The sequence below is a fragment of the Alosa pseudoharengus genome, unplaced genomic scaffold (genome assembly GCF_046254945.1).
Source record: "Alosa pseudoharengus isolate Yale_2024_CS ecotype anadromous, Long Island Sound unplaced genomic scaffold, YU_APseudo_1.1 YU_APseudo_1.1_scf_20, whole genome shotgun sequence".
Classification (NCBI taxonomy): Eukaryota; Metazoa; Chordata; class Actinopteri; order Clupeiformes; family Clupeidae; genus Alosa; species Alosa pseudoharengus.
Window position 1 is genome coordinate 316,920 of NW_027468664.1, and position 23,081 is coordinate 340,000.

Genomic DNA, 23,081 nt, shown 5'->3' on the forward strand with positions numbered 1-23,081 from the left:
TTTTACATTCTCCAAGGTATTAACATGAACATTTTTCATAACTCCATGTAGGACGTTTCTGTACATAAATGTAAGCACTGTGGCAGTAGTAATGCAATATTTAGAAAATGTAGGCTACTCTTGATACTCAAGTACTTTTAAAAACAAGTACTTCAGTACTTTTACTTAAGTAGACATCTGACTGTTGTACTTTTACTCAAGTAATAAAGCTGTGTACTCTGTCCACCTCTGGTCCTGGGGCCGTATTCACAAAGAATTTTAAGGCTAAAAATAGCTCCTAACTGGCAAATTTAGGAGCAACTCCTAAAAATAATGGGCTTGTCACTCTTAACTTTAGGACCCTTCATTTTTTTCACTAAAAGTAATTCACGAAGCATTTTAGACCTAAAAGTAGCACCTAAGTCTGGGACAGCTTAAAAGAAGTCGAGAGGACTCCTAACTCACTAAGACCTATTCACAAACCGCTTTTTGTGGCATTTCACGTCGCAATGTTTTGAAATGCGTATGCGGCTACAGGAGCTTCCAATCGCGAGGGAACAATTTTGCATTGTAGGCATAAAAGGGATGCAATAACGCCACCAATAACAATCAAAACTACTCATTGTCAACATGTAAATTAACTGTAACGTTTCATTGTGAATCAAATTAAAATGTTCTCCTCTTTGCAAACGTAGGCATATGGTGACAGATTAATTTAATAATGTTGCAAAGATACTGCATGTATACACTGTGGAAGCTCTGTTTTTTTGTCTCTGTTAATAAATCTCCTCAATTCTGGGTGTTTGTCATATCTGAACCTGAGTCCCACTCTCTGAAAACGTGACACCAACGGGATATTCTTTTGGGTGAAATAGCGCTTCATGGCTTCATAGATATCAACAGCCTTTGTTGCTCTCTTCAGGGGTAGCAAAGTCAGCATTTCTTCTTTTATGGTGAAATCGCTGAACACCATTCGAACAAAGACCATCAGCTGCGCCGTGCTACTGTTGTCCACAGACTCATCACACTGGATGCTAAACCACTTGCATGTACCCAGTTCACGGTTAAGCTGTTGCGTTAAGTCCGTAGACATCGCTGACACTCTCCTGGCAATGGTATTGGCACTTAGCTGGACATCCGAGATAGCACCGATGATTTGTTTTCTGTTCTTATGATCTTTGAACAAGGTGTCTGCTACCACAGACATTACCCCTTTCACAACCTCACCATCTGAAAAGGCCTTCTTGTTTGATGAGGCTTCAGTTGCACCTACTGACTGTTTCATGGGCTTTATGAAGAATGATTGCTGCTTGCCCAAAGCTGCATTGAGCTCACTCGCCTTTTCTGCCCTCAGTGTGCTGCCTGGTGGGTAGCTAGTATTGAACGTTCTGTGTAATGTAGAAAAATGTCTTTCCACATTGTGATGCGTTTGCACCCACTTCAGGCGTATTTGTTTCACAACGTGCGTGTAAAATCATTGCGAGGTATGTACAAACAGGCCGCAATGATGTAAAAGTGCAAACTGCCTGTCGCGGGAGCTGAACATTGCTAATTGCGTTTTTCGTGTCATGCATATGCATTCATGGGAGGATCCATGGGAAAGTGGGAGTTTAGCGTAAAAAGATAGGAGGGGAAGAGTAAAGTAAAATGATGTATTCCGCGGTATGTACAGACTGCTCCTGAAAGCGCACGTCTATTCTGCGCCTAAATACTTCCGCCTTGTAAAAGCAGGTGTTAATCCAAATTGCAGTTCAATGCATCAATAAGAGAACCTTTCAAAGACAACAAAATCGCTATTTAGAGCACCAGTTTTGTAAGTATTTGTACTATCAAAAGCAACCTTAACTTTTGTTGGCCTTTTGAATGTCTTACTTTCACTTTCACGTCATTCACTTAAACTTTCCTACTTGCTAGATTTTACCAATTTTCCATATCCTACGTTTGAGTAAAACTACTGATCTTCATTATCTCCTTGCTTGTTGACATCTTATCATGTATGGTATAATTTCATGATCAATGTTGTCATCAGTTAACTTCATTCAACTGCGCTTGTATAGGCTCTGCCATTCAGTTGTGGACGTTCGTAAATTGCGTTTATGGGCGGAGGAAGGCAGAGAAAGTCGCAGTTTACACTAGTTTGATAAATACGACGGAAACTTGGGTCTGACAGCGTTCGCAGTCTGCGGTTTATCCATGACGCTGATAATGCTATGTTCGCAAATGTATGTACATCTGGCCCTGTGTCTCTTAGCCAAAGCTACGGCATCTCCACAAATCAGACATACGCTTTTATCTCTTACTTTAGTAAAGAAGAACTCTTCCTACCATTCCTCCTGGAAGTGGTATGTTTTCTTTTTCTTGTTTTCAGACATAGCGAAATACACATGTAGAATTCATCCTTTTTTACATTCTTCTTCTAAGCAATGTTAAGGGGAGACTGCGCAGTGGCGGTATAGGCCAACTTTTGGCGGTATAATTCTATATTTTTTAAATTACGTTACTACCCTGCTGAAAAAAACAGCTAGAAAAATTGTATTTTGAGGTGGTACAACAAGCTGGTCACTAGAAAAACTGCATTTTGTTGTCTCTGTACTTGTACACTGCACAATGTTACAGCCCTTACACACCCTAAACATTTTGCATCACCCAAAACATTCAATATCATCAATCAACATCATTCAACTTAAACATTTATTATCAATCAACATCATTCAACTTAAACATTTATTATCAATCAACATCATTCAACCTAAACATTCAATATCAATCAACATCATTCAACTTAAACATTTATTATCAATCAACATCATTCAACATAGCATCAGTCATCATAATTCACTCTAAATATTGATTGTCAATCGCCCAAAAGTTCCTTATTCATAGTCCAGGTTTGTCCTTCACACTCTCCAAGGGATCGTTGGTGTGTCTCAGTCTCGCTATCTAGCGGATCGTTGGTGCGTTTTTAGTCTCGCTATCTAGCGGTTCGTTGGTGCGTTTTTAGTCTCGCTATCTAGCGTATCGTTGGTGCGTTTTTAGTCTCGCTATCTAGCGGATCGTTGGTGCGTTTTTAGTCTCGCTATCTAGCGGATCGTTGGTGCGTTTTTAGTCTCGCTATCTAGCGGATCGTTGGTGCGTTTTTAGTCTCGCTATCTAGCGGATCGTTGGTGCGTTTTTAGTCTCGCTATCTAGCGGTTCGTTGGTGTGTCTCAGTCTGGCGTTCTGGCGGTTCGTTGGCGCTCTGACGGACTGCAGTGTCCAGATGTTGCTCTAGTCCTGCGGACTCACAAAGAGGCAGATCTGTCTGGGGGCGGGGCTTGGTGTGCGGGGGCTGCTGGGGGGTGACGGCCTGTCTGTGACGTTCCAGTCGTAACCACGGAAACCCATGAAGGAGATGGACGGGGGTCCATCTTGCTGCATGATTGGAGTGTCCGAGGAGCCCCTAAACCAACATACATGAGAAAAGCAACAACATAAACATCCACAAAATCATCAAAGTCAACAACATAAAGACAATATTCTGGTCATCATCTGAAACACACACAAACACACGCACACACACAAACACACACACCACTCATAAGTTCTGATGAGTGCAATTCACAAGCGTTGATCATAATCAGTTTAGCTGTCCATGTCTAACCTGATCGCACAATGATCAAGTTTTCATGAGTGACCTGTTGCCTAGCAACTTATGTAGCCTGTCTATTGACCAGGGGCCGCACTCACAAAGCATTTCATCTCACCGCTAACGGTGTTTTCACATATAGTCCCTTTTAAAAGAACCGAACTCAGTCCACTAAAAGGGGACCAGAAAGAGGCCAAAACAAAAGGGACTCAGTTTATTTATTCACATTGTGAGTTCATTTCAAAGATCTCTTTCTGGTGCACTTCAGTCCTGATGGGGCCTCAGTTTCCTTCCTGTTCACACTACCCCTTCTCTGGGGCTCTCAGACCTTAGGCTACTGCTTTGGATTATGGGCTCTGTAGTTGCTAGGCTACTGCTTTGTATTATGGGCTATGTAGTTGCTAGGCTACTGCTTTGGATTATGGGCTATGTAGTTGCTAGGCTATTCGATTAATGGCTATGTAGTTGCTAGGCTACTGCTTTGGATTATGGGCTCTGTAGCTGCTAGGCTACTGCTATGTGTGTGTGTGTGTGTCACCTCTCTGTCTCCGCTCCTCTCCAGGCCTGTTGGTATGCAGCCCCGGCTACATCAGCCAGCCAACGCACGTCCGCTGGGACGTCAGGGATCCACTCCACAAACCTGGCACACACACACACACACACACGTCAGGAATCCACTCCACAAACCTGCCACACACACACCTTACATGGGACATCATCACACACACTGCAAAAACTGCTTATCTAATAAAATCTAACCAAGTTTTATTCAGTACAAAGAGACTTCAAATCATTTGACTTAATTAAAAGGAGAACTCTGGCCAATCTTAACAAGCAACTCAGCTGATCATGTTCACAGAATATCGTCGGTCGGAAAAAAACACGGAAAGAAATGCTGCTGTCTGACGCGAGTCAGCCAGCTAGCCGATAAAGCAGCCAAAGTGCCTACAAGCTGTGCTAAACGGTGCTATGAGGGCATGTACTAAACAGTGCTGAGGGTATATACTAAACGGTGCTATGAGGGCATGTACTAAAGCTGTGCTATGAGGACATGTACTAAAGCTGTGCTATGCTATGGGGGCATGTACTATAAACGGTGCTATGAGGGCATGTACTAAACGGTGCTATGAGGGCATATACTAAACGGTGCTGTGCTATGAGGGCATGTACAGTACTAAACGGTGCTATGAGGGCATGTACTAAACGGTGCTATGAGGGCATGTACTAAAGCTGTGTTATGCTATGGGGGCATGTACTAAAGCTGTGCTATGAGGGCATGTACTAAAGCTGTGCTATGCTATGAGGCATGTACTATAAACGGTGCTATGAGGGCATGTACTAAACAGTGCTATGAGGGCATATACTAAACGGTGCTGTGCTATGAGGGCATGTACAGTACTAAACGGTGCTATGAGGGCATGTACTAAACGTTGCTGTGCTATGAGGGCATGTACTAAAGCTGTGCTATGAGGGCATGTACTAAACGGTGCTATGAGGGCATGTACTAAAGCTGTGCTATGGGGGCATGTACTAAAGCTGTGCTATGCAATGGGGGCATGTACTAAAGCTGTGCTATGGGGGCATGTACTAAACGGTGCTATAAGGGCATGTACTAAACGGTGCTATGAGGGCATGTACTAAAGCTGTGCTATGGGGGCATGTACTAAAGCTGTGCTATGCTATGGGGGCATGTACTAAAGCTGTGCTATGGGGGCATGTACTAAAGCTGTGCTATGCTATGGGGGCATGTACTAAAGCTGTGCTATGGGGGCATGTACTAAAGCTGTGCTATGAGGCCATAAAGCTGTGCTATGAGGGCATGTACTAAACTGTGCTATGAGGGCATGTACTAAAGCTGTGCTATGAGGCCATAAAGCTGTGCTATGAGGGCATGTACTAAACTGTGCTATGAGGGCATGTACTAAAACTGTGCTATGAGGGCATGTACTAAAGCTGTGCTATGAGGGCATGTACTAACCTGTGCTATGAGGCCATGAAGCTGTGCTATGAGGGCATGTACTAAACTGTGCTATGAGGGCATGTACTAAAACTGTGCTATGAGGGCATGTACTAAACGGTGCTATGAGGGCATGTACTAAACGGTGCTATGAGGGCATGTACTAAACTGTGCTATGAGGCCATAAAGCTGTGCTATGAGGGCATGTACTAAACTGTGCTATGAGGGGATAAAGCTGTGCTATAAGGGCATGTACTAAAGCTATGCTATGAGGGCATGTACTAAAGCTGTGCTATGAGGGCATGTACTAAAGCTGTGCTATGAGGGCATGTACTAAACGGTGCTATGGGGGCATGTACTAAAGCTGTGCTATGAGGGCATGTACTAAACGGTGCTATGAGGGCATGTACTAAAGCTGTGCTATGAGGGCATGTACTAAACGGTGCTATGAGGGCATGTACTAAACGGTGCTATGAGCAGTGTTGGGAGTAATTCCACTACTTTTAGTGGTAACGAGCATGTAACGAAGTATTTTTGTAAATCAAGTAACGCAATTACAATTACTGAAATTTCAAAGAGTTCGTTATTTGCGTTACTCTGTTCATCTTGAATGAACGACTGCAGACAAGATGACCGATGCACATTTGCTGCTTCTGATCTAGTCTCCCGACATTAGCTGTGTTTCCAGCGATTGTGTACATGTTTAGATTGCAGATGCATTCTTTACATTTAATAGGAGCCTCCTCACATTCCTCCTTATTTCGTATTTATGCTAAAACAGACACGAGTGCATTAGGCTACAATTTAAATGGCGATCTTAAAAGCCTTTTCCCTTTCGTTTCCATCTTGTGAGCTCCACTACAGTAAAAGCGCATTGTTGTTTATTTTATCTCTGCTCTTTTTCGCCTATTGCGCAAAAGCTTCGTTATATCAATTTCTCATTAACATAGCCACGCCACAACACCAATACAGTAGCCTACATATAGCCTTGGCACAAGCAAGCACACGTTTAACTCGAGAGGAAAATGCAGATTTCACTTACCAGATAAAGAAACCTCCAAATAGCCTACCGTACATACTACAGCGACTTGAGTTATTTGCACAGTATGTTTACATCGGAATTGACGTCCGTGGTGTTATGGATTCATTTGTCTGCGACAGAACATGCAACTTCTCTCTGGAACACCTTATCAGCCGAAGAGTAACCTTCTGCATAGTGCGCGACAACCCCAAACCCTCGGATGCGCATCAGAACTTATTTCGGTAGGTCAGCACTTGTGAAGCGCAGGCTTTTCCCAAACTGGTGGTGCTTAAAATGCTATATAATACAACTGTGTTCAAAGCAGGATGAGGATAACCTAAGGTTGTATGTGTGTGTGAGCAGACAATAACTTCTTTAAAAATAAGCCATTTAACATTGTTTCACATTACATCCCATTGAACTCATTCCATGTAGCCTACAGAAGGATTGCAATAATAATGATAATAATAACTTACTATATTGCAGAATTCAGTGTCAGTTAGTGTTGCACGGTGTATCGATACTAAAAAGGTATCGCGATGCCTTCACGCAAAAAACGATACGATTTCAGACGTTTTTAGAATCGATACTTTATTAAAATAACGTTCTGTGTCTGTGTGAACTGCTGCTCTCACTGCTCCTTGCACGCATCTAGTCAAGTGGGTGTGTCTAAGCAGGCAGCTCTGAGTGAGTGAGTGGGCAGCCAACGTCAACATAGTTCTTTGCCGACAGTTCTAGGCCTTGTGGATAAAACAAAAGGTGCAGTGAAATCTGCAACTATTTCGGATACATCGCGAATAGTGAAGGCAAGCCATCAGGTACACAAAGTCATTTAAAAGCAGTAGGCTACGCATGGAACTTGGCTAAACACCTCGCAGACATATCCCAACATTTTTAAAGAGTTCAAAGAACGACAGGTTAACGATTATGCTATAGAAAACACGACTACATGGTTAGTGCCAAGTTGTTCTCTTATGTTTTAGTCTAGCCTAAGTGAAACGAGTGGTTATCTGGGATAAAGCGAACCTTCCTTCATCCATGAATTTTGACGAGACATAACGAGCTGTAATCTTTTTGACGAGACATAACGAGCTGTAATCTTTTTGACGAGACATAAAGAGCTGTAATCATAGGGTGCTAACGTGATGAAAGCGCAATGTTCACATTACCATAACTTGTAAACGATCTATTTCATGTTCGGTCAGTAGCCTACTACTGGTAATATTTGTCATGGCATGTAGACTGCAATTTGTTCAATAATTATTGCCCAGATGTAGGATAGGCTACCCGAAATGCGCTAATTAAAGCCCACAGCATAATACCACCAAAGCGTGTTGAGTCCTAATAATAGCGGCTTATTGTTACAGTAGCCTACGTGGAAGCAAATCATGTTATCAAAGAAATAGACGTAATGTAGGAATGCACACAGATATATTGCAACAGGTAATGGTGTAGGCTTATCTGACGAAGACCTGAGTGGTTGGAACGTCGTACTTGTACACTGGGCGCAAAGAAGACTATCCTCACATTTTCCCCTTTGCAACTGTCAAAGAAATTCCATGAACACGGGAAGGCCTAGGGTAGCCTATTCATGAGTTTCATCAAGTCCCTTTCCACAGGTGTATAAAATCAAGCACCTTGATTATCAATGCAGACTGCATGGTGCTTGATTAATACACCTGTGGAAAGGGACCTGATGAAACCCATCAATACTGTACATCAGATGGTCCCTCTGCATAGCATTCAGTGATTTGCATGCAGTAATTTTAACACTGACCTTGATCGATCTAGCCTAGTTTGGCTATTTAAAGCTACTTTATTGCCAAAACACAACACAATGTAAATGAACTATAACAAACAATAAAGGACTTAATCACACAAAGTAGGCCTACTATTTTACTCACTGCTCCAGGTTAATGTGTGCTTCAATGTGTGACCTGTGTGTTCACTAATTCACGGATGGGATACATGCAGAGACCAAATTCCTTGTATACCAAAGTATACTTGGCCATAAAACCTGATTTACATTACATTTTACACAATTGAAGCGAATTAGGTTGGTAATGTATGTAGTCTCAGAGTAAGTTACACTTTACGGTAAGGGTACATGAATTAATTCATGATTTATGTATTACTTCATTCATTAATATCAAATTAATCATCAGGAATTTACTGAGTTCATAGTTTGTCATTTGTCAAATGAACTATAACAAACAATAAAGGACTTAATCACACAAAGTAGGCCTACTATTTTACTGACTATAAAAAAATAATAATTATGTAGGAAGTTTAGAAGTTTAGAACCCAGAATTGACCTACACACTACAAAAGTGCACCAAATTTAACACAAATGACTCAATACACTTGGAGGAGGTATGAGTCCTTTCTTCTCCAGATATCTTAGGATTTCGCCGTAGTATCGTTTTAGTATCGAGCATCGTGATATTTATGGCAGGTATCGTATCGAAGTCATAATTTTGGTATCGTGACAACACTAGTGTCAGTGCACCACCATGCATAGGCCTACCATGCAGTAGTAGAAGGCAAGCAGTAGGCAGTGTGCTGTACATATCTATCAAACCACCTAGATGGTGAGGAGGGTGGCACAAAACAAGGTCAGGGAAGCCTTCATGCATTGTAGAATGTTTTGTGGTCGGAAAAAGTTTGAGAACTCATGCACAAGGCTATTGATTTGAAGGCCCGTTGAAACTACAATAAATAGGTCTAAAAATTAGGTTTATTGTGTGACTTCGGTACTGTTCATATTTACATTTTAAAAGCAGACTTAAAAGTTACTTTGTCTAGTAACTAATTACTTTTGATATACAGTAATTGGTAAGGTAATTAAATTACTTTTGAAAGAAGTAACTAGTAACTGTAACTAATTACTAATTTTCAGTAACTTTCCCAACACTGGCTATGAGGGCATAAAGCTGTGCTATGAGGGCATGTATTAAACTGTGCTATGAGGGCATGTACTAAAGCTGTGCTATGAGGGCATGTACTAAACAGTGCCTTTGTGCCTCCTAACAGACTAAATGTCATGACAAGTGCTGTGCAACATGATCAGGGTCCTTACATGACACCACTGTGTGTTCAACCCAGTAATTGTGAAGAAACCGTATATATCACGTGTTTGTAGTCTAGGCTGTGTGTGTGTTCAACCCAGTAATTGTGAAGGAACAGGAGTACAGAAGTATAAATCACGTGTTTGTAGCCTAGGCTGGCAGTCTACCTGTTTCCCTCAATTGCTTCCTGTAACAAAAAGTCAAAATGATCATTCAAGAGAGTGCTAGGTAAATTGCTTCATACTAAAAGCCAATACCAAATAGATGTTTTGATCTTAATATAACATTAATAATACCACTTATTTTTTGCAGTGCACACAGTGAATTTGAACTCCTACACTCAGGGAGGCATTTTAGAGTACCAACAGCAAATAGAAACATACACACACACACACACACACACACACACACACACATATATATATACATGTGAGACATCACACACACACACACACCCTCAAGGAGGCGTTTTGCAATAGAACACTATCGGTGGGATAGGGTAGTGCAGTAGAACACTATGGATGGGATAGGGTAGTGCAGTAGAACACTATGGATGGGATAGGGTAGTGCAGTAGAACACTGTGGATGGGATAGGGTAGTGCAGTAGAACACTATCGGTGGGATAGGGTAGTGCAGTAGAACACTATAGATGGGATAGGGTAGTGCAGTAGAACACTATGGATGGGATAGGGTAGTGCAATAGAACACTATGGGTAGGCAGTGTGTACTAACCTCTGTGCTGCTGAGTACGCAGACTGGATGGGCAGTGTGTACTAACCTCTGTGCTGCTGGATAGTGTACTAACCTCTGTGCTGCTGGATAGTGTACTAACCTCTGGGCTGCTGAGTACGCAGACTGGATGGGCAGTGTGTAGGGCAGCAGCATGTAGGAAGCCATCCGCAGGGGCAGCAGGTCGGACATCTGCGCATACAAACCCTGCCTTCCCCTGCATGCATCACAGAACACTGCACACACACACACACATGGTAAGAAAAACACACACACACACACACATGGTGAGAAACACACATACACACACACACACACACATGGTGAGAAACACACACACACACACACACACACATGGTGAGAAACACACATACACACACACACACACACACACACATGGTGAGAAACACACACACACACACACACACACACATGGTGAGAGAAACACACACACACACACATGGTAAGAGAAACACACATACACACACACACACACATGGTGAGAAACACACACACACGGTGAGAGAAACACACACACACACACACACACACACATGGTGAGAAACACACACACATGGTGAGAGAAACACACACACACACACACACACACACATGGTGAGAAACACACACACATGGTGAGAGAAACACACACACACACACACACACACACATGGTGAGAGAAACACACATACACACACATGGTGAGAAACACACACACACACACACACACACACACACAAACATGGTGAGAAACACACACACACACACACACATGGTGAGAAACACACACATACACACACACACACACACACACATGGTGAGAAACACACACACACACACATGGTGAGAGAGACACACACACACACACACACAGTGAGAGAAACACACACACACACACATGGTGAGAAACACACACATACACACACACATTGTGAGAGACACACATACACACACATGGTGAGACACACACATACACACACACTATACACTAACACAGGATCAACATGAGAGATTGCAATGGCTTTCTGGGTGTAAACTGTTGTAAACCAGCCTGGATGTTCATCATGGAGGTACCACAGCAGCAGCAAACACAACTTACACACGCACACACACACACACTTGCACACACACACACACACACTCGCACACACTCAGATAAAGCTCACACACACACACACACACACACTCAGATAAAGCTCTCTCACACACACACTCAGATAAAGCTCTCTCTCACACACACACACACTCGCACACACTCATATAATGCTCTCACACACACACACACACACTAGCACTCGCACACACTCAGATAAAGCTCTCACACACAAACACACTCAGATAAAGCTCTCTCTCACACACACACTTAGATAAAGCTCTCTCTCACACACACACACTCGCACACACTCAGATAATGCTCTCACACACACACACACACCCACTCGCACACACTCAGATAAAGCTCTCACACACACACTGTGACGTCCCTGCTCGGTCCGTCTGCTTGCTGCTGGCTGTCTTGTGTCATTACAGGTATTGGCGGCGTGGGCGTGGCCAGCGCACCTGTCGGTGCTAACTGGCCTGTGCATAAAGGGCACGGGTGTTCCCCTGCGCACCTGTCGTAACCTAACTGGCCTGTGCATAAAGGGCACGGGTGTTCCCCTGCGCACCTGTCGTAACCTAACTGGCCTGTGCATGAAGGGCACGGGTGTTCCCCTGCGCACCTGTCGTAACCTAACTGGCCTGTGCATGAAGGGCACGGGTGTTCCCCTGCGCACCTGTCGGTGCTAACTGGCCTGTGCATAAAGGGCACGGGTGTTCCCCTGCGCACCTGTCGTAACCTAACTGGCCTGTGCATGAAGGGCACGGGTGTTCCCCTGCGCACCTGTCGGTGCTAACTGGCCTGTGCATGAAGGGCACGGGTGTTCCCCTGCGGAGGGGGCTGCGGGGCTGCTGGTTTTTGGGCCTTCGTGGGCTTTGTTGGACGGCCTAGTTTTTCCTTTGTTTGTTTTGCATCCACGCATTTCACTTCTCAGTCCATATCACACTCATGCACTTTGCCTACACACTGACTTCTTCATATTTACTGACACGGACATCTTCGTTCGTTTTTGATTAAGTTCTTTTAAATAAATTAAGTAAAAGTTGACCCTTGTCCTCCTTTGTTCTGGTTATGGCCTTTGAGTCAGGCCGTAACATGGGGGCTCGTCCAAAAGCATAGTTTGAATTGGGTAAAAACATTTTTTTTCTTTTTTCTCAACGTCGGGTTGCGTTGTTATTTCGCCGAAGTTTGGTGATCGCATTGTAGTGGAGGACAAAGAAGGGTCAATATTTTGTAGTTTGATTTTCTTAATGCGTTTTTTTTTTACCCCTGCGTTGAGTAGCCTGATATGTGCATTGGAATTTTTTCAGCATATGGGTAAGTCCCTTACGTAACGTTACAGGTTGCTGAAGTTTTCTGCTCCCCGGTTAGGTTGGAGTTTCGCCGAGGGTGGTTTTGTTGTTTTTGTGCTCATCTCTGGGCTGAGGCACCGCCGCGGTTTGGGGGTGAACAATTTGTTTATTCTTGAGCTGTCGGTATACTGGTGTATAAAAGAGCTCAGTCCTTGGGGGTGACATGAAGCCGTCAGGGGGTAAGTTAAATTAGTTGGGGTTTTTCGGTATAGTTAGCGGGGAGTTTGTAAGCTACCTGTGTCGTTCGTAGAGGGATTATCTGTAGGCTGATTGGAGAAGCGCAGCTTGTATGTGTCTGATAGAAGGCCCGATATTGCGTGTGATGGAATAGGCCCGTAGTCTTTGTTTTCTTTGCCGTGGTGCTTTGTTTGGTAAATTGTTTGGCTTGTCTTATTGGCTAGATTGTATAATGTATTCCATTGATGATTTCGTAAAGGCTCCATCTGAGGAGTTGTTAAAACTGTATTCTAAGAAGCAATTGTGGGATATTGTAGCTGCGTATGAAATAGTTGGTTTGGACAAACGCTTGCGTAAAGATGAATTGCTGGCAGCGTTGAAACAAGTGTTGGTAAATAAGAAAATTTTGCCGCAAGTTTTATTGCAACCAAGTGAGCCTTCTAAATTAGCTATTTCTTCTGAAGGTCTTTCGTTTGAAGAACGTAAAGTTATTATTGAGATGCAGCAGGCTCATGATCGGGAAATGGCAAAGCAGGCCAGTAATCATGAGGTCGAATTGGAAAAACTTAGGGTGGCAGATATGGTACAGCAACGGGAGATGGAAATGGAGAGATTAAAACACGCTCAACAATTGGAGGTAGAAAAGTTGGCACAGCACTATAAATTGGAAGTCGAACGTTTACGATTAATTAAAAAGGGAAAATAGCTCCTGACTATCCTGTGGGTAATCCGACTCGTTCATTTGATGTCATTGGTAATTTAAAGCTTCTGCCTAGATTTAATGAGCGAGATCCGGATATTTTTTTCTCATTATTTGAAAGTATAGCGGATGAGTGTAGGTGGCCTGCCTCTGAGCGAGTGGTGATGTTGCAGAGTGTTTTCACAGGTAGGGCACAGGAGGCATACATTACGTTGGCAATTGAGGATCGCAGGGATTACAACAAGGTAAAAACTGCAGTGCTAAAAGCTTTTGAGTTGGTTCCTGAATTTTACCGACAGCGATTCAGAACTTGGCGTAAGAGAGACAAGCAGTGCTATGTGGAGTTGGCTAGGGAACTCTCTTCCCATTTTGATCGTTGGTGTGCCTCATTAAATGTTAAGACGTTTGACGAATTGAGGGAGGTAATTGTTCTGGAACAATTTAAAAATGTCGTGCCTGACCGTATTGCCACCTACCTAAATGAGAATAAGGCCAAGACTATGTCTGAGGCTGCAGTGTGGGCAGATGAGTTTAGCTTGACTCACAAGAGTTATCAGAGTGATTATCGTCTGAGTGCAGATTTTGGCCGAAGAGAGTATTCTGATGCGCAACGTCCGGGGAGATTTGATGTGCTGTCTCATTCGAAGGGGTTAAAGAGTGTCGCCCGTACTAGAGGTGTTCCCGATAACAATTCTGCCTGTCACTACTGCTTTGAAGAGGGTCACTGGAAGGGGGAGTGCCCTGTTCTTAAGCAAAAGTCTAGTAGATATGGACCGGACAATTCTCCAGCATCGGCTTTGTTGGTTAATACAGTGTGTGATGGGGTTTCTCAAAGTAGGCCTGCTCAAGACTTAACACTGATGGCGAAAAATACCTACGTGGGGGTGAAACAAGATTTTGCTCCATTTGTGACAGAGGGGTTTGTTTCTTTGTCGGGGAGTGAGGTGAAAACGCCTATAAAAATTTTGCGAGATACTGGAGCTTCTGAATCGTTCGTTCTCGAAGGTGTTTTGCCATTCTCTGACGAAACAAGTGCAGGGAGAAATGTGTTGATTCGAGGGATTGGTTTACAAACATTGTCTGTCCCGTTACACAAAATGTCTCTTCAGTCAGATTTGGTGAGTGGAGAGGTGATTGTTGGCATCCGTCCCTCTTTACCAGTGCTTGGGGTGCATATGATTCTGGGGAATAATTTAGCAGGTGGGCGTGTGTGGCGTGATGTACCACCACCCCCTGTTGTGTGTATGTCTCCATTATCGGATGACGAATTGGTTAAAACATTTCCTAATGTGTTTGAATCATGCGCGATCACTCGTGCGATGTCTCGCACTAAATCTGAGACTTCTCATGATGACAAGGAGCTTTCCAAGATTTGTGTACCTGATTGGTCAGTTTTATCATGTTCTCGATCTCCAGAGGAATGGATGGTGGCGCAACAGGGTGATTTGGATTTAAAGAGATTTTTTGATGTTGTTCTGACATCTGATGAGGTAGCTTGTGCTACGAATGGTTATTTCGTTCACGACAAGCTACTATTTCGAAAGTGGTCCCTGCAAAGTGAGCTAGGTGTGGGTGAGGCATTGATACAAGTAGTAGTTCCAACTCAGTTTCGGGAGGTAGTAATGAACACAGCCCATGGTAATATAGCCGGTCATTTTGGAGTAAGAAAAACTTATGACTGGATAATTCAGCATTTCTACTGGCCCAAGTTGAAAAAAGATATAGCACACTTTATCAAGACTTGCCATACATGCCAGGTGATTGGGAAACCTAATCAAGTTTTAAAACCAGCACCTTTAAGTCCAATTCCGGCAACAGCTCAGCCTTTTGACCATCTAATTATAGATTGCGTTGGCCCATTACCATCGTCGAAATCTGGCAATGAATATTTGTTGACTGTCATGTGCCAGGTCACCAGGTATCCAGCTGCATTCCCGTTGCGTAGAATCACCACTAAAGCAGTTGTTAAGGCACTTACACAGTTTATTTCTATTTTTGGAGTTCCCAAAATAGTGCAAAGTGACCGTGGAACAAATTTTTCTTCTAAGATGTTTATGGAGATATTGAAATGTCTAGGAATTAGGCAGAGTCAGTCTAGTGCGTATCATCCACAGAGCCAGGGAGCTCTGGAGCGCTTCCATCAGTCACTAAAGTCTCTTTTGCGCGCTTACTGTGTGGAGTTGAAGTGTGACTGGGAAGACGGCCTACCGTGGCTGATGTTAGCTGCTAGAGAAGTCACACAGGAGAGTTTTGGTTTTAGTCCTAACCAGTTGGTTTTTGGTCATAATGTGCGTGGTACACTTGCAGTGCTCAAAGATGGTCTCCGGCAGGATGTGCCACCTAAGGGTCTCACTGAATATGTAAATGGCTTTCGGAGACGTTTGTGTTTGGCGGGTGAGAGTGCTCGGAAAAGCCTAGAAGTGGCACAGGAAAAAATGAAGCGCTTATTTGACCGTAGTTCTGAGGTTCGTGAGTTTACACAAGGGGATCAGGTTTTGGCCTTGTTGCCTTTGCCTGGCTCTCCGTTCGGTGCTAAGTTTGCAGGGCCTTATACGATCACACGGAAAATGTCTGATCATAATTATGTGATTTCCACTCCTGATCGCAGGAAGTCCACACAGGTTTGCCACACAAATTTGTTAAAACCCTACTTTTTAAGAAACACTGAAGGTCCGTCTGAGTTGGTGGGTGGTGTTGCTACGGCCATGTCTGTGGGGTCTTCTTCTTCGGTGGCAGCGGAGATTGAGGAAAGCCCTGATATAACTGGTATGCAACCGCGCTTGAAAAATTCTGAGTCACTCCGTAATTTGGATTTGTTGTTGGGACATTTAGCTGTTTCAGAGAGAAAAGAATTGTCTAAAGTAATTGCTGATTTTCCTGTATTGTTTTGAGACACACCCTCTCGAACACATTTGATTGAGCATGATGTGGATGTAGGTGATGCACTGCCCATCCGTCAGCGTTTCTATCGCGTATCATTAGATAAGAGGAAGAAGCTGGAAGATGAGGTACAATACCTCCTAGATAATGATTTGGCTAGACCATCCTTTTCAGGTTGGGCCTCCCCGTGCATCCTGGTGGGCAAGCCGGATGGTACATATCGATTCTGCACAGACTATCGTAGGCTTAATAAGATCACAAAGCCCGATGCTTTCCCACTTCCTCGAATGGAGGATTGCATTGACCAAGTAGGTGCAGCTAGATATGTTAGCAAGTTTGACCTCCTTCGTGGTTATTGGCAAGTGCCTCTGTCTTCTCGAGCAAAGGAGGTAACTTCATTCATTACACCAACAGGGTTATATTCATATTCGGTTATGAGTTTTGGACTTCGTAACGCTCCCGCCACATTTCAGCGTTTAATGAACAGGGTGGTATTTGGACTTGAAGGGTGCGCTGTGTACCTTGACGACGTCATTTCATATAGTGACACATGGGAGAAACATGTAGTGAGAGTGCGTGCATTGTTCCAGCGTTTGGCAGACGCACGGCTCACTGTAAACCTGGCAAAGTGTGAGTTTGCCAGGGCTACAGTGACTTACTTAGGAAAAGAGGTTGGTCAAGGGAAGGTTGGTGTTCTTCGTGCCAAGGTGTTGGCTATTGAGAGTTTCCCACCTCCAACAACCAAAAAAGAACTGATGCGGTTTCTTGGAATGGTGGGCTATTATAGAGGTTTTTGCCCTAACTTTTCTACAGTCGTAGCTCCGCTGACTGATCTGCTGAAGGCTTCAGTAAAATGTAGCTGGTCAGAGAATTGTGAACAAGCCTTCCAAAATGTAAAAATGCTTTTAACAACTGTGCCCGTTCTGGCTGCGCCTCAATTTGATCAGCCGTTCGAAATACAAGTTGATGCGAGTCATGTCGGAGCAGGAGCCGTGCTTTTACAGACAGATACCGATGGCGTAATGCATCCAATTTGTTTCTTCTCCCGAAAATTTAACTGCCATCAAATTAACTATTCGGTGATTGAGAAGGAAACGCTTGCTTTGATTTGGTCTTTGCAACACTTCGACGTTTACGTCGGCAGTGGAGCTCCAGTTGTTGTCTACACAGACCACAATCCGCTGACTTTTTTGCATTCATTACACAGTCCGAGTCAGCGTTTGATGAGGTGGATTCTGTTTTTACAACCATACAATTTACATGTAAAACACATACGAGGAACTGACAATGTATTGGCAGATGCATTGTCACGAGCTCCAATATAAGATTAATGTACTGTTCCTTTGCTCACTTTGTTTCATATAATGCTTGTTCTATTCTCCTGTTACTGCTCTTCCACCTTCTTAAACTGCTCTCGTAGGATCCCGATTGCCGGAGCTGGATAGAGCTGTCGAGGCGGGATGAGGGTTCAGGTAAAAAAAGGAGATGAAAAAGTAGCTTTGGAATTTACATTTGGTAGTTTTGATATTTAGCCTATCTTTGACATGTATCATTATTGATTTGTTTCTAGTTTATTTTCGTTAATTGTGGGCCAAATTCTTGAAGAGGGGGGGTGTGACGTCCCTGCTCGGTCCGTCTGCTTGCTGCTGGCTGTCTTGTGTCATTACAGGTATTGGCGGCGTGGGCGTGGCCAGCGCACCTGTCGGTGCTAACTGGCCTGTGCATAAAGGGCACGGGTGTTCCCCTGCGCACCTGTCGTAACCTAACTGGCCTGTGCATGAAGGGCACGGGTGTTCCCCTGCGCACCTGTCGTAACCTAACTGGCCTGTGCATGAAGGGCACGGGTGTTCCCCTGCGCACCTGTCGTAACCTAACTGGCCTGTGCATGAAGGGCATGGGTGTTCCCCTGCGCACCTGTCGTAACCTAACTGGCCTGTGCATGAAGGGCACGGGTGTTCCCCTGCGCACCTGTCGTAACCTAACTGGCCTGTGCATGAAGGGCACGGGTGTTCCCCTGCGCACCTGTCGGTGCTAACTGGCCTGTGCATGAAGGGCACGGGTGTTCCCCTGCGCACCTGTCGGTGCTAACTGGCCTGTGCATGAAGGGCACGGGTGTTCCCCTGCGCACCTGTCGTAACCTAACTGGCCTGTGCATAAAGGGCACGGGTGTTCCCCTGCGCACCTGTCGTAACCTAACTGGCCTGTGCATGAAGGGCACGGGTGTTCCCCTGCGCACCTGTCGTAACCTAACTGGCCTGTGCATGAAGGGCACGGGTGTTCCCCTGCGCACCTGTCGGTGCTAACTGGCCTGTGCATGAAGGGCACGGGTGTTCCCCTGCGGAGGGGGCTGCGGGGCTGCTGGTTTTTGGGCCTTCGTGGGCTTTGTTGGACGGCCTAGTTTTTCCTTTGTTTGTTTTGCATCCACGCATTTCACTTCTCAGTCCATATCACACTCATGCACTTTGCCTACACACTGACTTCTTCATATTTACTGACACGGACATCTTCGTTCGTTTTTGATTAAGTTCTTTTAAATAAATTAAGTAAAAGTTGACCCTTGACCCTTGACCTCCTTTGTTCTGGTTATGGCCTTTGAGTCAGGCCGTAACACACACACACACACACACACACTCAGATAAAGCTCTCTCTCACACACACACACACTCACACACACTCAGATGAAGCTCTCTCACACACACACTAGCACTCGCACACACACACTAAAGATGTGGGTTTGGAGTTGTGTTGAGTGTGTAGTATGAGGGGCTGTCTAATTCATACTTGGTCTTACACACACTATCATAATCTTGCATATACACCACTATACTCATACACACTCACTATTATATAATCCTTTTACATGTATGTATGAGAGGGTATAGTCGTGTATGTGAGAGAGTATAGTAGTTATTGTGAGAGAGTATAGTAGTGTATGTGAGAGAGTAGAGAGTATAGTAGTGTATGTGAGAGAGTTTAGTAGTTATTGTGAGAGAGTTTAGTAGTGTATGTGAGACAGTAAAGAGTATAGTAGTGTATGTGAGAGAGTATAGTAGTATATGTGAGAGTATAGTAGTATATGTGAGAGAGTATGGTAGTGTATGCAAGAGAGTTTAGTAGTGTATGCGAGAAAGTATAATAGTGTATGTGAGAGAGTATAGTGGTGTGTGTGAGAGAGTATAGTGGTGTATGTGAGAGAGTATAGTGGTGTGTATGTGAGAGAGTATAGTGGTGTGTGTGAGAGAGTATAGTGGTGTATGTGAGAGAGTATAGTGGTGTGTGTGAGAGAGTATAGTGGTGTATGTGAGAGAGTTTGCATGAAACAGAGAGTTTGCATGAAACGGAAGGAGTTTGATTACTAGAAGAAGCGGTATTTGGCGCTCAAAATCCTGCACTGCACGTTAGTGGCGCTGTGATGGACAGAGAGAGGCTAACAGAAGCTGTGGGTCTTCTGAACAATATTTTAGGAAATGGTGAGCTGTTGTCAACGATGTCTCGACAATAAAAATCAAGTCCAACAGAGTTCTGATTCGGAGATGCAGAGATTATTCAGGGGTGGAACTGCAAATCAGAGTTCTGATTCGGAGATGCAGAGATTATTCAGGAGTGGAACTGCAAATCCAGTCAGACCTGCAATCAGCGCTTCTACTACTAGCTCAATGGAACCCGGAGGACCCCGTTACCAGACAAGACAGCATTTCGATGGATGGTCGTCGAAATCCAGGAACAGGTAAGTTCATTTAAAAAACGTTATCCTATCTGCAGTGTCCCCATAAATTCATGTTAGCATGGTCGTGACGTTAGCGCTGACTAAGTAGCCTAGGCTACCCTTGTGCTAGTGGCTATACCCACATAGAACACGGCCTAACGTTAGCCATTTTTCATTGAAAACTCCGCAAGACCTCCACTAGTGATAACGTTATGATCAAGCAAGTTGGAGCAAGCTGTGTGAAATAATTTCAGAAACCAGGTTTCAGAATTAAATCTGCAGTTTTATACGAGAGAGACGACACAGTATCTGTAAAGCCCATTAAATAACCACAGTGTATGATATTTTACTGTACAAATGCATAGACTTTGACTAGGAGAAAAAGCAGCAGCAGCAACATGGAAGCACAGTAGTCTGGTACCCAGTGCTGTGCTCTTGTTATACAATGTCAAACACATTGTGGGCCCTATCAGGACATTCTAAAGTGCATCGTCACTCGTCAAACACATTGTGGGCCCTATCAGGACATTCTAAAGTGCATCGTCACTCGTCAAACACAAACAAATAAATGCATCGGTATTTTGGCATTCAACGGCGCATTTGAAGGAGGCTGCTTGCGAGACCCTATGGAATAGTCATTCCACTAAACCATGCTTTACTAAAACTTAGCATAGCCTTCACGTATTTGCACTCGTCTATTATTTGAACTCATTGGCAAAGTGAAACTAACTTCACCAAGGTGTCAGTCAAAAATAGCATATGAACAACTCGCCATTGACTTCTGACCAGGTTTAGGTGGTGTACGATAGCGATTTTTAGACAACTCGCCAGGCCCCTCCCTAGGTTGTTAATTGCCACACCCCTGGGCGCAATGTTAAAAAAAATAATCGTGCAAAATACCGAATTAAACTTTGCGCGGGTGGAAAACGAGTTTTACGCCATGCGCTGGTGTGCAAAATACAGCCCTGTAATTTGCTATTCAATGCGCAGCTTATTACAGTGTAGTTCTGCATTTATTGGATTCCGCCTATCTTTGGGTATGGAGACATCAGAGTAAGCTGTTTACAGCAAAAATAGCGTTAAATGTGAAAGAGCTAGCTCTCACATTGGCTGGCTAGCTGGCTGAGTTGCAAGCATCTGACTGGATGATGATGTTAAGCCTGTGTGAAAAGAAGATGGCCATAAGTTGAATCTTATTAATGCTTTCTTTTTGTAAACCTTCTGCCCCAAACCATCCTACCTTCCTAAAGGATGTGATATTGTTGCCAATCCCATCTTGGGACCAAGTGTGTAAACATAAGACACAGAGAAAACTACATGAAGAGGGTTCATATTGAATGCATTTGAAATGCACAAGTCCTGGGACAGCAGGACTGTCACCATGGAGATAAAGCTTTTGAAGAGAAAAATGCTATGGATTCAAGGTACTGTTACGGGAATTTCAATATAATGCACATCATAAGTTATTTCATTTATGTGCTTTAGTAAACTCATTTTCATAATTGTCAACTCATATTTTCCTTATTGTTACAGTATCGAACTGTTGATGGCTTGTGGGAGCAAGCTGGTTGCTCCAAAATTGCACAGCGGTCAAGAACTTAGTGGTCTTATTATACACAAGATCTTAAAGTCCAAGGCTGTATATGTGAGGCCATCCACAGATCTCCCATGTAAGGTAAGGTATTTAAAACCAACGTCGAACTGTTTCAGATAGAACTTCAACACAACTGTGAAGAAGGACACTAATGATTTTAATTATTTATTTTTGCAGAATATGATAGTTCACAGGTTGTCAAAATATGAAGGAGTTGGTCTCAGTTTTCATTTTGCAGTGCTCTAGAGTTAACCTCTTTCATCGCACATGCAACCAAAAATCTAAAAACTAAAAACGTTTTCTTTGTTTGTACCGGTGCCCCTTAAATTTTGCCTTGATCATCACATCTTAAATGCCCTTTCCCCCTTATGTCAAATAACTCCATGTTAAACATTGAACCGATTCAGACAACCACACAGAAGGACAGGGAGTACCTAGGACAGAGCCATACCACAACAGATAAATGATTGTACATATGCTCTCTTTGTAATGTGAATGTAGGCATGAGGTTGTCATACTTTCGCAGTGTACTTATCGGCAATCTTTTCTAATTATTTCTGTTGTGTTTTAGTTGGACAGCACAGACTCCGAGGACAGTATCATGGAGTTGGATGAAGATAACAATACGTCAGCATCATATGACCTCAGAACTACTTCTGCCAGTCATGGCAGCAGATGCCAAAATGCATCTATTAGGCAGGTTTGTGTTGCAAGAAGGGCTACAGCCAACCAGCCAGCCCCCACCACAAGTGACCATTGACTTAGAAAGTGATAACTCAGTGAGCCAGTCACCACTAGTCAGTGACAACTATGATGCCTACCAATCATGTCAGACCTGTCCTCTGATGAGGAAGTTAACTATATTGGCCAGTCTTGAGAGTCATCCGTAAGTGATTGGTTAATATGACATTGTTTGAAAGAATGAAGTTTGTGCTATTTAAGTTGCTGTGGTTTGTTTTATGCAAACAGCTGCAAGTACTGTATGTACATGTAAAATACATCAATCACAAAGTATGATCTCATTTCCGTATGTTCTCTGAATTCTAATTTTTACACGACACATCTGCACAGGAGGTGCGCAGCCTCCAAAATCAATAGCAATCAAAGATGCAGATTCAACATAAACCGATCCGCTGTGCTTGATGGTGCTGTGAGAGGTTTCAAGAGACTGTCCTACAATCCGACATTTCAGAT

At 43.6% G+C, this 23,081-nt stretch overlaps 1 protein-coding gene across 1 annotated transcript in view; it reads right to left on the reverse strand.

Annotated features, from left to right (window-relative positions):
* Positions 1-3,246: 3,246 nt before the first annotated feature.
* pnpla3 (patatin-like phospholipase domain containing 3) overlaps positions 3,247-23,081 on the reverse strand; it is a 58,480-nt gene continuing 38,645 nt past the window's right edge. The window contains exons 7-9 of the mRNA XM_076297479.1: positions 10,483-10,615; positions 4,143-4,244; positions 3,247-3,418 (exon numbers count right to left, since the gene is read on the reverse strand). Coding sequence (XP_076153594.1) covers positions 3,247-3,418; positions 4,143-4,244; positions 10,483-10,615 — 407 coding nt within the window. The remainder of the gene's footprint in view (positions 3,419-4,142; positions 4,245-10,482; positions 10,616-23,081) is intronic.